We start from the raw sequence: 16,299 nt of genomic DNA, 5'->3' as shown, positions 1-16,299 counted from the left end.
CTTAAATGACTTAAGTCGTTTATCATTAAGATATTTTTTAGATTAACAAAGACATCTCATTTTCAGGAATATTTTGGATTTCATGGGATGATCTCTGCCAGTATTATGATGTGATTTATTTGAGTTGGAATCCAGGTCTTTTTAAAGAATCAACATGTATTCACAGGTAACTTTTGCACATTTCAGAATATGCTTTATAGTGGTCTCCACTTTTTTCATTTAAAATGTAATGATTAGGAAAACTAGTATTCTCTCTTTGTGTCATGCCTATGATAACTATCATGTAATAGTTATTTTCTTTATATTCTTCTTTGGTTATGCCAAAAATTTTAAAAACATAAAACCTGATAACTTAAATGTATTTGAAATACAACACTTTGAAAAGTAATGTTATATTTTAGTTCTGAGAAATTTAATTACTGCCGTTTTTGTTGACTTTATCTTTTAGTACTTGGGATGCTAAGCATGGACCTGTGAAAGATGTGTATAGCCTGGCCAACAACCCTCAGTACAAATTGGAGGTGCAGTGTCCACAAGGAGGCGCTGCAGTTTGGGTTTTGCTTAGTAGACACATAACAGACAAGGTACTGATCCCTTCTTATGATATTCTGTACAGAAATGTTTTAAATCTAATTAGACCTTGTGACAAAATATGTAATTTGATCACAGGCCTGTTTCATTTGTATAGGTGGTTTGAAAATAGTGTTTTCTTAGATAAATATTTTCCTCTAAGGAAATTTATAATTTGTAATCAGACACTTAAAATCTCGTTCAGAAATCATCTATGAAGAAAAACATGAGGGAGTTTGTGTTTTTTAGTAAGGGTTTTGGGGTTTATTATATATGCTTTAGATCTTAAGACTATTTAACATTAAAATATGCTGACGGGGGTTTGGAAATGTTGAGTCATTAGGTCTGTTTCTATAAAGGGTAACCGTAATCTTAATAGCCTCAGAGTCTTATTTAATATATTACTTCATACAGTGTGGTCATCTATTGAAATAGTTTAATTCACAGAAAAGTTTTTTATAGCACAAAGCTGAAATAAATGCTCTTAAAAGTAGGTTTTTTTTTTTTTTCCACTTAAGAGCACTGAACCCATTTTCCTAATAACTACTTTGGATTCTTTGTGCTTTTAGGATGATTTTGCAAATAATCGAGAATTTATCACAATGGTTGTATACAAGACTGATGGAAAAAAAGTTTATTACCCAGGTATGTTTAGTAGACAAACATTTAAACAAACATCAAAATTTTATTTACATGACTAAGTTGAAAACTGACATTTTATGTAGGTAATATGCAAAAATAATTATGCTAGTAGACTAATAGAAACCACTCAAACAGATGGGTTGGTATTTATGCTATTTGTGTGTTTTATTTTGATTTGTTTTTAATTTAGAGACCTCAGGAAGTTGGGATTTCTGTATTCTTGCACATTGCTGTCAGAGTTTTATTTTTAAAACTTAAGCCATATCTTTTTTTTTTCCCCAAGATTGGCACCTGACCTGACATCTGTTGCCAATCTTCTTTTTTTTTCCTCTTCTTCTCCCCAAAGCCCTCCAGTACGTAGTTGTATGCTATTCTAGTTGTAGGTCTGTCTGGCTCTGCGATGTGGGATGCCATCTCAGCAATGGCCTGATGAGCAGTGGTGATCAAAAATTCTCGAGCCAGCCCTGATGGCCTAGTAGTTAAAGTTCAGCACTCTCACTCTCAGTTCCTGGGCACAGAACCACACCACTCACTTGTCAGTAGCCATGCTGTGGCGGCGGCTCACATAGAAGAACCAGAAGGACTTACGACTAGAATATACAACTATGTACTGGGGCTTTGGGGAGGGAAAAAAAAAAAAATTGAGGAAGATTGGCAACAGATATTAGCTCAGGGAGAATCTTTCCCAGCAAAAATAAATAAATAAATAAAAGATTTTAAAAATTCTCTGGTTTTCCATGAACTCTTGGATAAAATCCAAGCTCTTCGGCATGATGTATAGGCTTTTTAAATTCTGGCCTTAACCGTCCTGTCCCCCTTTATTCCATGTCCCAGCTTTTCACAGTCCCTCAGTGAGGTATTGGCTACTCCTGAACACACCATGCCCCTGTTGCTTCTCTTTTCACACAGTTTCTTCTGCCAAGAATCTTTCTCCTCCCTGCTCTCTACTCAGTTAATTCTTTTCACCCTATTCTGCGTCATGGGCATGGTGCAGATCCAGCTTATATGTTATTTCATCCGTGAAAACCTTTCTGCCAGGCAAAGTGAATCTTTCCCTCTGCAGGGCTCCTGAGGCATTTAACATATTATATTGAAACCACTTTGCATTCAAATTCAAAATTTGTATCACTTAGTTGGGGAGACAGATAGTAAGCAAAAAAAAAAAAAATCAGGTAATGATACATGTGTAAAGAAATAAACAGGGTCACATGTTAGTGACTGGTTGGTTGCTTTGGTTGGGTGGCCATGGAAGGCCTCTTTGAGAAGCGATAAGAGGGACTCTGAATGACAAACAGGAATCAGTCATGCAAAGAAATAAAGGGAAAACCATTACAGGCAGAGGGAACAGCAAGTACAAAGACTCTAAAATGAGAAGATTGGTGTTTTCTAGGAACAGAAAAAGGCCAGTAGGCCTGGGGAAGTTTGTATCAGAAGAGGTCGGAAAGGTATGCAGGGTCAGATCACATGAGGTTCTGTAAGCCGCAGGAAAGGGTTTGGATTTTGTTCTACATGTGATGAGAAATCTCTGGAGGGTCTTAATCAGGAAAATGACATGATCTGATTGTTTTTTGAGAACATTTTTTGTAGAACATATTGGAGGGGGCAAAAAATGGAAGCAAAGAAACGAGTTAGGTGATTTTGATTTATGTGATAAATGGTGGTGGTTTGAACTTAAGAGGGTAGGAGTGGAGATAAGGAAGAGTGGACAGATTTGGGTTTCAGTATGATTGTCAGGACTTGTTGAGTTGATCTAGAGAGCAAAGAATGATTCCTAATTTTTTGGCTTAAGCAATAGGAAGCTGTAACGTTTACTCAGATGGGTAAGAGTTGGTAGGGGCAGCAGATTTGTTGTGGAGTAAAATCAGAAGTTAATTTTTGGTTTTATTAAATTTGAGATGCCTATTAGATATCCAAGTGAAGATGCTGAGTAGGCAGTTGAATTTTTGAGTCGACTTCTGGGATAAGGTACAGATTGAGGTGTCAGGGACATGTAGATGGCATTTGAAGATAGGGCTGGATATGTCACTATATATATAGCATATATATGTGGAGAGAGTTGTAGGTACAGAGATGAACACTCAGGACCTTCCCCCCTGGACTCTGACATCTTAAGGTTGAGCAGAGGGAAAGTTATCACAAAAGAATTTGAACAGAGTACCTGATGAAATAGAGTAAGGTTTCACATGACCCAAGGCAAGAAAATGTTTCATGAGGGAAAGAGTGGACAACTGCATCTATTGCTATTTTAGAGGTCAGTAAGATAGAGAAGAGACAATTGGACTTAGCATCCTCGCAGTCATTGTTGACCTCAACAAGAAAAGAGTTGGTGGAGAGGTGGGCTAGAAGACCAGTTGGAGTGTTTGAGAAGAGACTGTGAGGTAGGGAAGCAATTACTGAGAGTTCTTTCAAGAAGGCTGTGCAGAGAAATGGGCAGTGATGGGGGAGATGGGATCAAAGGTGGTTTTGTTAAGTCTTGTTTTGTTTAATTAGAGGAAAACATGGCATTCTTCCCCATTACACTTGTGTTGAGGGCAGGCACTGATTCTTTTCAGTCGATATCCCTAGATATTCTGCATAGACATGGCACATAGTAGGTCCAAGGTTAATGTCAAGTTAAACTGGCGAGATCTTCCATTTTCCACATGTTGGTCATTATGTAACTGAAAGAGCACAAATGTTGTGAGTATATTCCTAGCGCTAAGATGTTATTTGGCTTTTGAATTTCAAATATATTTGTTACTCTTTTTACTTGGATTTTTTTAATAGTGATCCCTCTGTTACACATAGTGATTTTCAGCTTTTCAGAGTACTCTCTGGTTTATAGATTCATTTTTGTCACAACACTCTGAGGTAAATAACACAGGCCTTATTGTTCCCCATCTGACAGAAGAGTAAACTGAGACACAGAAACGTTAAAACCCTGTCTAGCGTCACAGACATGCCCATTCTTTTTCTCTTCACACTAGATCTCACCACCGCTAGGCATTAGAGACGTATTACCTGTTTGAGAGACTAAAAGGTTTAGTTTTTCTAATAGATTACAAGCTAAATAAGCTAAGTGATACAGCGTTGATCTTAAATACCAAATCTTAGTAGTGACCTGCATGAAATGGTTTTATTGTATCAGCTTTGATTGATGAGACTGTCAAAGAATATATCAAGCAGCATTGTTCATAATAGCAAAATATTGGAAATAATCTGAATATACAGAATGTCTGAATAACTAGATGGGAGTATAGATAAAATGGGTCATATTCATACGATGGAATATTATACCAGCAGTTTTAAAAGGAAAAAACCGTATCTATTTAGAACAACATGCATCTTAAAAACATGTTGAGTGAAAAATGAAAGATATGAAAGACGTGTACTATATTTTTTAGATATATGCTTACAGAAATATCATTTATGCGTGCATTTTTATGGATGTGTGTGTTAAAGTCTGAAAAGATGTCCATCACATCCGTCAGAGTGGAACGGAATAAGACTAAGGGTGGTGGTCTAAAGGGACTCAATTTTATAGAGAAGCTAGTAGGACCAAAAAAAATGTTAATTCTGAATGGTGGGGACCATAGATACATTTTCGTATACTACTTTGTGTCTTTTAAAAGATAAAAAAGAAGCTAATCCTGACTTTAAAATCCTCTACTGGGAAAAAATGCAGCAGAGGGCAGCTCGCAGGGGTTATCTTCTGCCTCACTGACTGTATTCCAAAGATTGCTTTTGCTTATTAGAAACTATTCCATGTTAAAGTTTTAAATTGAAATTTCATGGTACTAATTAGAAATGGTACTACTTCTTTAGTACCATTATATTTTATAGAATTAGTTAAGAGGATATCCATCCATTTAGTTATAAAACTTAAATTTAAAAACTAAAGTCTCCTTTTCTGTAAACCTGCTTATTTGCAGCTGACCCACCTCCATACATTGATGGGATTCGAATTAACAGCCCTCATTATTTGACCAAGATAAAGCTGACCACACCTGGAACCCATACCTTTACCTTAGTGGTTTCTCAGTATGAAAAACAGAACACAATCCATTACACAGTCCGGGTAAGTAAATCAACATACAATAACAGAACACCGTAACATAAACATCATGTGCTCTGCTTTGTAAGTGGGATTATCTATAGAAAAAGTTTATTTCTGAAAATTAGTTCTCTATGTATTTTTGTGTGTATCTGTATATGAATTCAGTATTAAATTATGATGCTTCCTGCAGAAAATAATGCTTTTGAAAAGTAATATTTTATTTTGAATGAACATTTTAGTTTTCAGAGTAATAGTTTAGTCCTGAGGTAACATGGTATGTTGGACTAAAAAATTCAGTTTCAGAGCAAGCAATAAAAGCTCCTTTAGCCTACATAATACTTTTATTGACTTAAGAAAGATGACTTTGAACTTAGTGAAAGGGAATCGATCACCTCTAAACACATTGCTCTTATGTAGCTGGGAAGGTCATTGTAATTTAGTTCTGCATAGATTTGTTTGCCATAGATCAGTAAAGAAGCTCAATTTGAATAGATTTTTAGTGATGAAAGGGCCATTGGGAGCTGTTTCCACCCTTTCCTTCTTCAGATGCAGAAGCTGAGGCCTAGAGGGATTGTGACTTGTCCTGGTCACACACAGTTAGTAGCAGAGAAACCACGACCAGATCCCTAGCTTCCCAGTTCCCTGTGCATTAGACCTGACTCGATACCCGGCTGCCTACTGGTATCAAAAATAATGACTTTTATATATGCCAACTCATTTTTTAGTCTTCCAATATATTTTTTTATCACCTTGGTGTTTTCATGAGTATAAACTTTATCTGTACAATGAATTTTTTTTATCACCTTGGTGTTTTCATGAGTATAAACTTTATCTGTACAATGAATTTTTTTGGAATCTAGGTATATTCAGCATGCAGCTTTACTTTTTCAAAGATTCCTTCACCGTACACCTTATCAAAACAGGTAAGAGAATTCTTTGGGTCATAATCTTAGAGAAATCTTAGAATTCTCTTGCTTTTTCTCCTTTTTGCCTTTTCTTCTTTACATTTCTTACCAAGTAAAAACCTTCTGGGACTTGACAGGAATATAAGGGGAATGTAAGGAGCCTCCAGTCTGGGTTGGAATACCAGATCTTCAGGGAGTAACAGTAAGTGGTTCTGGGGGAGGAAATAGACTCAGAGAGAGAAGATTAATGCAAACTCTCGTCATTAGGGAAGGCCATGTGAATGAACCTTTAAAGTAGAATTTGAGATTGGCTTTGCAGGGTAGGCTCAATGTGTAGAGGAAGATTTGGGGGAGATTCTTGGCAGGGAGAACAACACACTTGAGGACTGAGAGCTGGAGATGGGAAGTTAGTGTGCAGCAAAGTAGCATGACTGAAATGGAGAGTCCACTCGGTGGCCATTAAAGACTGGAGAGGGGGTGGAACCAGAGTGGAGAGATGCCTTTGAAAGATGCAAAGGAGTTTTGTCTTTAAAGTAGAATTGGAAAATGTGAAGTTTTGTTAATACAAAAACTTTGTTTTATTAGATTAATGGAAAATGGAGTGGTCAGAGTGCTGGAGGATGTGGAAATTTCCAAGAGACTCACAAAAATAACCCCATCTACCAGTTTCATATAGAAAAGACTGGGCCATTATTGATTGAGCTACGAGGACCAAGGTTTGTGATAACTTTCTTAAATTAATAATGTTATATTAAAAATAAGCTTAGTGGAACAGAATAGGGTTTTGAAACAGACCTATGCATATATACACACTTGATTTATGATAAAGATGGCATTGCAGAAGAGGGAGGAGAAGATATCCTGTTCACTAAATGGGGCTGGAATAATTGAGTATCCAGGTACCAAAAAGGTAATTAGACCCCTCTCAAATCACATCTAAAAAAATCAATTCCAGTTGGATTACTAATACAGGAGATATCTTAATAACCTCAGGAAAAGGAAAGATTTCACAAAGAGCACATAAAAAGAACAAAGACAGCAGTTTTTGAAAAGTAAAAACTTGAACAGACTTGTACGAGACAATCCAAGTGGCCAATAAACTAAGCCAGAAATTTGAAGCAACCCACAAGTTCACCAGTGGCATTTAAGATTATAACATAGTCATATGAAAGAGTTCTACGTAAGAATGAAAGTGACAGCTACCCACAAATAAGTCTTAAAAACAAGGCAGAGCAACAGAAGCCACACACAACAGAATATATACTGTATGGTTCCATGTATACGAAGTCAAGAAGAGGCAAAATGAAACTGTCTTAGGTAGTCAGACTAGACACAAAGCAAGAAAGTGATGACCGTAAGTTAGCTCTGTGGGGTAGGAGAAGGGAGTCTCCAAGGGATTTCTCTGGTGCTGAGAGGGTTTTGTTGGTCTCAGTGGGATAACCCAGGTGTGTGTTTGCTTTACAAATAATTTGATGCCCTATATGTTTTTTTGTTTGCTTGTTTGTTCTTAAAGATTGGCATCTGAGCTAACAACTGTTGCCAATCTTTCTTTTTTTTTTTTTTTGCTTTTTCTCCCCAAATCCCCCCAGTACATAGTTGTATATTTTATTTGTGGGTCCTTCTAGTTGTGGCATGTGGGACACCGCCTCAATGTGGCCTGATGAGCGGTGCCATGTCCGCCCCCAGGATCCGAACCAGCAAAACCCTGGGCCGCCCAAGCGGAGTACGAGAACTTAACCACTCAGCCACAGGGCCAGCCCCTATATATTTGTTTTGTGTACATTGTTTGTTTTATTTCACAATTTAAAAAGGTTTAAAAAATACAGAGAATACAAAAATAGTACTAACTTTTAAATAAAACTAGGCTTAATGTTGTCTCCCTTACAAACTAATTCAAAAAACACTAACAGTCCTTTAGATATGCTTAGGCTATTTTCCCACAAAATCATTTTTAAAACCTTTACCAGTTTGATGGGTAAAATAAGGTATCTAATTGCTCTTTTATATTTAATTTCTAGATTGAACATGTAAAAATGTTTGACAGTGTGTATTTTTTTCCCTTTATTGCCTATTCATGTCTTCTGCACATTTTTATGTTGGAATTGTCATATTTTTCTTAATTGTAAGCATATTGAATAAGGGTATGTATGTAAGGATATTAACTCATTCACCTATTTGCAAGAATTTTTCCCAGATTGTCATTAAATTTTTTTTCATGTAGAAAAAAATTTTCATTTTAAAGTAATCAAATCTGTCTTTTCTGGTTTATTTTGCTGTGGGCAGGAAATCTCACCCCAATATCAAATTTTCACCGTATTTTCTTCAAATTCTTTTATGGTTTTATTTTTTACATTGTTTTTTAATCCATATAGAATATATTTTCATATTTAGCGTGAAAGACAATTTGAACAGAGTTCTAAATTTGTCACCTCATCATCTAAATAAATAATCCTTTCCATACTGATTTGGAATACCATATCTACTATATGCTAATTACTTCCATAAATTTAGATTTTATTTCAGGGCTCTCTCTCCTCTTCCACTTTTTTTGCTTAATACAATGACAATATTTTATCATTTAAATTTAACATTATTCCCCAGGAGCCTGTGGTAAAAATACAGTTTCTTCTACGGTAAGTTTAATAAAATATTAATCTTTTTATGGCCTCAGTTTAAAAATATAAACGGTGTTTTGTCTAATTAAAACTAGTATGCATTTGTTTCCGAGTGCTCTTTCCTCCTGCTAAAGCTTTAGAAAGCAGATACTTGATTTAATGGTACATCTGCGCTTTAGGTGTAGTTATTTTTTAGGTCTGTATGTATTTGAGACTACTTAATAACAGCACTACTTCTGTTCCTTTTTACTACTAGGCAATATAGTGTTGGATTTGAGGTTGTAACCGTTTCTGTGGTGGGAGATCCTGGGCCCCATGGCTTTCAGAGGAAATCGAGTGGTGATTATAGGTAATGTCGGCATTTGATTGTATCTGATTTATACTTGACTTTCTGTGGCATCATCATTAAATATTGTTCTCATTTTCTCTGAATATAGGTGTGGGTTTTGCTACCTGGAATTAGAAAATATACCTGCTGGGATCTACAATATCATTCCCAGTACTTTTTTGCCTAAACAAGAAGGACCTTTTTTCTTGGACTTTAATAGTATTATCCCCATCAAGACAACACAGCTTCAGTGATGGAGAAATCTCAACAATGACTGGATTTTATGCTTACCAAATATCAACTCTTCAAATGAAGACACCAAGCTCCAGGACACTACACACAATAATCAGAATACAATCAGATCTCTAAAAACATTACAGTGGCATCTGGTGCTCAAGTCATGGTGTTTAGTGAGAACTGTATATAGTCAGAATTCCCCTAAATCTTTTAGAAGTACCATTTACATGGTTTTGTGTATATATGGAGTTGGCTTGCATTTAGGGGCCATACTGTATATTAAAGATTAGCCTCGGCACTGTGAGTTGCCTTTGCTAAGAGGGAACAGAGACCGGCTGAGGGACGTGACTCATGGAATGGAACGGTCAGCTGGTGTGAGCCTCTGAGACACTTCCATTGTGTTTGTCTCGTTGGCAGAGCATGTTGTAAGTTAAACCTGCTTGTGTTGTGATTCTACGTCTTGGGCAACTAATTACCAAATGAACCATGTCATCATAACAGATTTTAACTTTGCATTATGACTTAAATGTTTATTGCCCAGATGTTACAAAAAAATAAAGCTTTAAGAAATACTAATTAGCATGAAGCTACTCATGCTTAAGAATGAAGGTTGTTGAAGTTAGATACCTGACTCCCATTGACTCATGTAAACAGAACTGAGGTATATTCACTATTCTTATTTTTTATCGCGTTCATGAAGTAGTAATCTGAGACACTGATGACATTACAACTTAGTGTGTATAGTCTTTTTTTAAATTGCTCTGTAGTTCAGTGCTCTTATAGTAGCAACACTGAAGAAAATACAATTGAGAATTTAATATATGGCAGTTAAGGTTGCGTTCAGAAAAACTGCCAGTATACTACTGTCATATGTAAATTCCCAGTTTACATAAAAATCCATCAGCAGAATGATGCTCAACATTTTAAAGATCTGAAAATAAGATGGAATTTTTTTCCTTGTCTCTACTTTATAATTATCAAAACTTATTTTGTATTTCTGCTACCTTTAATTAAAATAAAATGTTTATACTTATGGAAACTGCATACTTTAATGTAGAGAAATTGATTATTAAAGGTCTTCATCTAGTATGTTCCACCTAAAAGAGAAACGAGAACTCGTTATTTACATGAAAATTCAAGCTTCAGCAACAAAAATCTGTTCTTTTACATTCCAAATAGTGGTAGATTGTTATACTAAGGAGATTTCACTTTTGTAGATATTTAGTGCTTTCTTTTTAGTATATTAATTTCACGTGGGTTAATTTTTCTGTGGCCCTTTACACAAAAATCTAAAGCATACGAGGTATATTTATTATAAATACATGATTTGAACCTCTGTGTTAAAGATCTTGTACAGGATGAAAACTGAAATAAGACCTAATCACTGCCCTTGAAACTCTAACGGAGGAGACCTGGATAGGCACAATTTCAGACAGCGTGTTGAATTCTACACTGGAGCTCCAAACACGGTGCTGCAGAGGTATAAATAAGGGAAAGATTCATTTTGGCTGAACCAATATAGAAGAAAGTCTGATTCTCAACTGAGTACACATGAGAATCACCTGCAGAACTTATACAAGTCCAAGGCCCATGTACCCCAAATCAAATCAATCTCTGGGACTAAGACCAGAGAGCAGTATTTTTGAGTCTCCTAGGAGATTCCAACATGCAGAGACTGAGAACCACTCCTCCAACATAACCATCTTCTCCTTATTTTCCCGACACTGTCTCCCCTTGTTGCTCGGCTTTAGTAGAGCGAAAGTGGAATTCTAATTCAAACCTTAGTCATCGGGGCTTAAATTAATAGGATCCAGGACCTTAACTGAAAATAAGAACAAATGACCACTGTATTCCACGCTCTTCCTTATAGCAAGAAGGTTACCTAGAAGAGAAGATTTCTGCAACACCAGGATTTCTTATTTGAAGTCAACAGAAAGACCTTTTCTTAAGCCATTTTTATTACACTCAAGGTATTAAGACAAGTACAAAATAACCTTGTAATTAGGATACTGTATCAGTCATTAAAAAAGGAGAAAACACTACAGTATGAAGAGATTTACAAATGACTAAAATATACAAGCTGCGTCAAAATTAACAGACAACTTGAAATGGGATTGCTTTTCTTTGAGAAATGCTAACTTTTTTAACAAAAAAGGACAAGTAAAATACAGTGTTTTAAATGTGTGTAACCATGAAAACATTAAGGATAAGCAGTCTTAACACTATTAGCATAACACTCCATTGCTTCTATTCAACAGCCTTTGCCAGCACATGCCTACTCCCCTTCCTAGCTTTAGGGAACAGTTTCCTCTAAGAAATACTAGTGCAGCATAACCCTTAAAGAATTGTTTATTTTTAAAGTTACAACCTACAGAGAAATTAACACCTTGTCAGTCTAGATATAACAGTGGCAACCATTCTTCACATGCACTTCTCAGAATAAGTCCCCTTGGCTGGTAGGATGCGGTTTATGCGATGGAACCTTCTCTCTCAGCCACGAATCCCCTTCTAAGAAATATCCCTGCTACCCTCTTCCCCCCATCCCCACACTGGCATTCACCTTTCCCACCCCAGAAAGTGCTGTTCATGGTAACCTCCGGAGAAAATGGTTTTCTTGGGTGTCCCAGCATACACACTTTTTAAAAAGCCCCTTCTGAACACCAGAGAGGATGAAAAGGAATAGTGTTCTTGGATTTTTTTAAGCCTTCACAGGGTCAAAAAGGTGTGTTCTTAAGATTTGAGTTTTGTCCTTGTGTTGTTTTTGTCTTTTCATTTAGATCCCCTGGGATATAAAGGAGAGAACATCTCCATTTTCCCAAACAAACAGGGTGAGAGAAGGGAAAGAGAAGCGAGCTGTTGACCCCCATTTGGCTCAGCTTCCCAGCCCCTCTTCTGGCTCAGGTGCTTTCCTGGGAACTAGTTATTGCTTCCATAACACTGTTTCCGGTAACACTCCACAAGGCTGTGACCTGGGCACAGTGCACCTGCAACACCACCTCTGCTCTGAAAGAACCAGCCAGCCCAAGAGCGCTCCCAGAAGAAAGACCGTCAGCCCTCAAGGTCACTGAAACTTCGTTAGTGCAGTTTAGAGTAAACGCTTAAGATTTGGCATATATTAAATGATTATTGGCACAATGTTCTCCGTACAGTTTCAGGTATAAATTTCGATATGCCCTTGGGCCCGGGCCTTGGATGGATCAGCCGATCTGCACGACTTTTAGGTCAGCAAGAATGCCGTCTCTTCCCTTTGCGCACTGGAGGGAGAGCTGCTTCATCCTGCTCTCCAAGGCCTGGCCCTCAGGGGAGCTGCTGCTTTGGCTCTTGCCACCACCACTGCTGTTGCTGAGACCCCGATTGTTGTTGGCTTTGTCACTCGTTTTATTCTCTGCCCCTTCTGCCCTGTCTCCTACAGAAATGTAAAGATTATTAAGTGAGTATTGACAATTCCAACAGTCCCTTGAGCCCAGCCAATCAGCCAGCTCAGCCCTCCAGAATCTGCCAGTGTTGCCCCACCACGCGCACCGCAGAGGGTCCTCCATCATGGAGGTGCTTACTGCTCTTAGTCCTCAAGGAGCTGCACGTATTCCTCATTTGTAGAGGAACTTTGTCATACTCATCCAACAGCTGGGAAACAGAAACTCTCCAGCATGTGCTTGTCAAGAGGACTGTTGTGATGAGAGACACAGAACCCAAGCTGTACTTTAAAGAGGCTGGTCAGGAGCGGAGCCAGGACCCCCCAGAACAGCACTTGGAAACCATCTCCGTGATCAACCCCGACAGCACATTCACAGAGACCCAGTAACGCAGCGCTGGGGGCTCCAAGACCCAGCCAAGGTCTAGAACAGTGCAGAGATCTGGCTGCAAAGGCAGCGAGTTATCCGGGACAGGCACTACTGGTGAGAGGGCTGCGACTCACCTCGTTCTACCTCACACTCAGGGGAGGAGGCCCCACTGCATTCGCTTCGAGGGCCCAACACCGGGAACATCAGCCCAAACTCTGACAGGGACACGGGGCTTGGCAGATCCAGGCTCCCAGGCCTCGCGACCGCAGGGAATCGGTCGGGCATCTCGGATGGGCTCGTTGGTCCTGAACTAAAGCTGGACACAGACTGGGTTTCTGAGTCATCTTCAGACACAAAGTTGCTGCAGTTGTCATCTTCAAAGGCCTCAGAGGCCACTAGGATGAGAGAGAACACCAGTCACACAGGGTTGGACACAGAGGAACCTAGTTCCTTAAACACCTCCAGAAGTGTTTGCTGCTGGCAGGCAGTGGGACACGGCATGGGGACGGCAGAATCCCTGCCACCGTGGGCCCCTAATAAAAGGAACATGACCCTCCAAGCCTGCTTGACCAGACAGTACGGCAGCTGGGAGGGAAGCAGTTGCATCCATGGATATCCAGTGTCTTTACAATAAGGTTCTAGTCCCTGCCCTAGAAGTCAGTGTCACCAGACACTGTGTAACGGCGGAAGATGAACGCAGCCTCAGATCAGGGGCTTTCTCCGCTCCAGTCCCCAAACAGAAACACACGTCCGCAGCAAGAGGGCCGGCCCCTTGTAACGCATCCTGAACAAAGCCTGTCAGACTCAAGGGCTGTCTTCTTCCGCAGTAGAACAGGAGCTGCTGGAAGAAACAGCCCTGCGGGGAGTATCTGTTGGGACCTTTATCTTCCAGGTGACTTCTGATCTCATAAAGGACACACTCAGGCCCACCTAGATCACTATTTGCTGGGAAAGAACAACATTCCTTTACAGTGCTCCGTAGCTTGTGCCTCACTTATCTTGTGGACCAGCATAGCCGAGGCCCAGAGACCTGTCATTCTTGTGGTTTGAAAGCCACTTCAGCCTTTAACTGTTTCCCCTCAGCCTGCAGGTAATCCTGCTTCTTATTAGATCTTTTATCTTCTACTCCTCTTTTCTCCTCCCTCATTTTGAACACAGCCTTGTGGCATCCCCTACCATAAACGAGAGGACACCATAAGTGAGGAGTACTGTAATGCTGGGGACAGAAAATGCACTCAGATCTGAACTCAGATCCTAGCTCTACTACTTGTAGCCTTGGTCCAGTTACTTAACCTCTCTGAACTTCATGTTCCTTTCCATACACAGCTGATGAGACGAAGTATATTAAAGTACCTCACACATCATCAATGCTCAAATTATAGTTTCCTTTTCCTTTACTTGGGCCTGGCACTTAAATGTTTGTTGACTGAATTAAAGAACACCTGAGAAAGGAGCTTGGGAAAGAGCCAACAGGGATTATTCCACAGAAAAGAAGAAGAAGGGAAGTGTGCAAAAACAGTGCCAGAAAGGTTGTAACATAGATGGAATCACGTCAAACCTCGACGTTTCCAGGTGGCCCTGGAAGCTCTCCATAGTCAGACACCAGTGAGGGCCACCGTTTGCAGAGTGCTTACTGGGTGCCAGCATTGTTTCATGTAATCCTAACCACCACTTGACACAGTAGATAGAAGCAACTATGAGCCTTGAATGATGTACTCAATCTCAGGAGTGAAAGTGTAACATTTTCCCGACTCATTTGACCACGGAATCCTGACTCTGAAGATCACAGTGTTCCACAAAACCTGGGAAGCCACCAGAAATAGCCCTCAGGCCTGCCTGACTCTCTGAGGCTCCTCCATGATGGCGAGACAGCCCTGGAAGCAGATGACACAAGCCGCGTCATCTCCTGCTTGTGCACGAGCCCCCAACTCACCAGAAACGGCGTCCGGCTCAGGCTTGCCCCCCGTCAGGTCCTCCACGGACGTGCTGCTGCCCTCGGCCCCGACGCCGCAGCCGCGGGGCCCCATGGCGCTGGAACGCCGCCGCTCGTGGATCTCGTCTGAGATCATCTCCAGGTTCTTCAGGGCTGTCTTATACTCGCCTTTCGCCAGGGCCAGTTTGGCCTGCAGGTCGTCCACGGTCTTCTTCAGTTGCTGGTCAGGAGAACGAGAGGCCCGGTAAACAAAGGCCGCCTACCGGCCTTGCGATGCTTTTGAAAGACAGTTTCAAGTACATTTTCTACCCATCACTCCACTCCAAAGACCTTCCCAAGACATGACCGAGGACCTGATTCCTCTTATCACAGCTATCCCTGCACCAGATAAAAGCAGCCACCACCCCCCAGCTCCCGTCCAGGCGACAAACTCAAACTCCAGTACCCAGAAACTATCACAGCAGAATAAATCCCAACAGGGAAGCAGCAGGGGGTGTCAAACTCACACAGGAGCCCCAAGTCTACCATCTGGTCCCCCGTACCGTGGTACTCACACTTGGGCTTGCATCAGCACGCCCCGTGGGATGCTGCCGGTCCTTGGTAGCACCCTGAGACCCACTGCCCCAGTACAAGACAGAAAGGGACTCGAGGATTCAGAGACCACTGAGGACCCAACCAAGGCCAGAAAACACCGTCAAGGATGTCTCTCTCTCCACTCTCCTCTTGTAGCAAATGCCTCATTTGAAAGCCTGCTGCCACAAGAACTGGGGCTTTGAATGCAGGAAAATCCCATCAGCTACAAAGCCAAAGGCCACACGTACCTCAAGCTGCACGTAGTACTTCGCTTTGAGTTCAAAATAAGGCCTGTGGAAGACAGGAAGAAAAACCCTAAGAGTGATATAACACAGTGACCACTGTAAACCCCACAGGGGGTACAGGAAGCAGCATTCGCCACAGCTGGCCAGGCCATCCTTGGCCTGGAGGGATTTAGACTCTGATGAGGCTGTGAGATGAAGGGTTGCTCCCAGCTCCAGGGCCTGATGGACACAGACGCCCGTCAGAGCCACTGGCTCACCCAGGGCTGTGCTTGCAGAAGGCCCATCTCAGGATATGGGGAACCCACACACATGTACACATATCCTGGAGCCCCAAAACCCTGGGTCACTTTCCTCTCTGGGGAGGCTGTTCGAGTCCACACAGTGTGCCCAGCAGCTATGGTGGCCCAGATCTCCTCTCCTAAGGAGACTGGCT

The 16,299-nt window shown here is 40.4% G+C and overlaps 2 protein-coding genes across 4 annotated transcripts in view; one reads left to right on the top strand and one right to left on the bottom strand.

Moving 5' to 3' along the window:
* Positions 1–10,366, top strand: part of CAPN7 (calpain 7) — a 37,891-nt gene extending 27,525 nt beyond the window's left edge. The window contains exons 14-21 of one of the 2 annotated variants that reach the window (XM_044755308.2): positions 67–166; positions 449–584; positions 1,140–1,215; positions 5,124–5,269; positions 6,109–6,171; positions 6,739–6,869; positions 9,025–9,117; positions 9,206–10,366. In XM_044755308.2, coding sequence (XP_044611243.1) covers positions 67–166; positions 449–584; positions 1,140–1,215; positions 5,124–5,269; positions 6,109–6,171; positions 6,739–6,869; positions 9,025–9,117; positions 9,206–9,350 — 890 coding nt within the window. In that variant the 3' untranslated portion in view covers positions 9,351–10,366. The remainder of the gene's footprint in view (positions 1–66; positions 167–448; positions 585–1,139; positions 1,216–5,123; positions 5,270–6,108; positions 6,172–6,738; positions 6,870–9,024; positions 9,118–9,205) is intronic. The other variant, XM_044755309.2, reaches the window with a different exon arrangement.
* A 907-nt stretch (positions 10,367–11,273) lies between these two features.
* SH3BP5 (SH3 domain binding protein 5) overlaps positions 11,274–16,299 on the bottom strand; it is a 71,307-nt gene continuing 66,281 nt past the window's right edge. For both annotated transcript variants that reach the window (XM_014859462.3, XM_014859461.3), the window contains exons 6-9: positions 15,870–15,912; positions 15,049–15,268; positions 13,250–13,510; positions 11,274–12,739 (exon numbers count right to left, since the gene is read on the bottom strand). In XM_014859462.3, the coding sequence (XP_014714948.1) occupies positions 12,531–12,739; positions 13,250–13,510; positions 15,049–15,268; positions 15,870–15,912 (733 nt within the window). In that variant the 3' untranslated portion in view covers positions 11,274–12,530. The remainder of the gene's footprint in view (positions 12,740–13,249; positions 13,511–15,048; positions 15,269–15,869; positions 15,913–16,299) is intronic.

The sequence above is a fragment of the Equus asinus genome, chromosome 21, assembly GCF_041296235.1.
Source record: "Equus asinus isolate D_3611 breed Donkey chromosome 21, EquAss-T2T_v2, whole genome shotgun sequence".
Lineage (NCBI taxonomy): Eukaryota > Metazoa > Chordata > Mammalia > Perissodactyla > Equidae > Equus > Equus asinus.
This window is presented reverse-complemented; position numbering and strand designations above follow the sequence as displayed.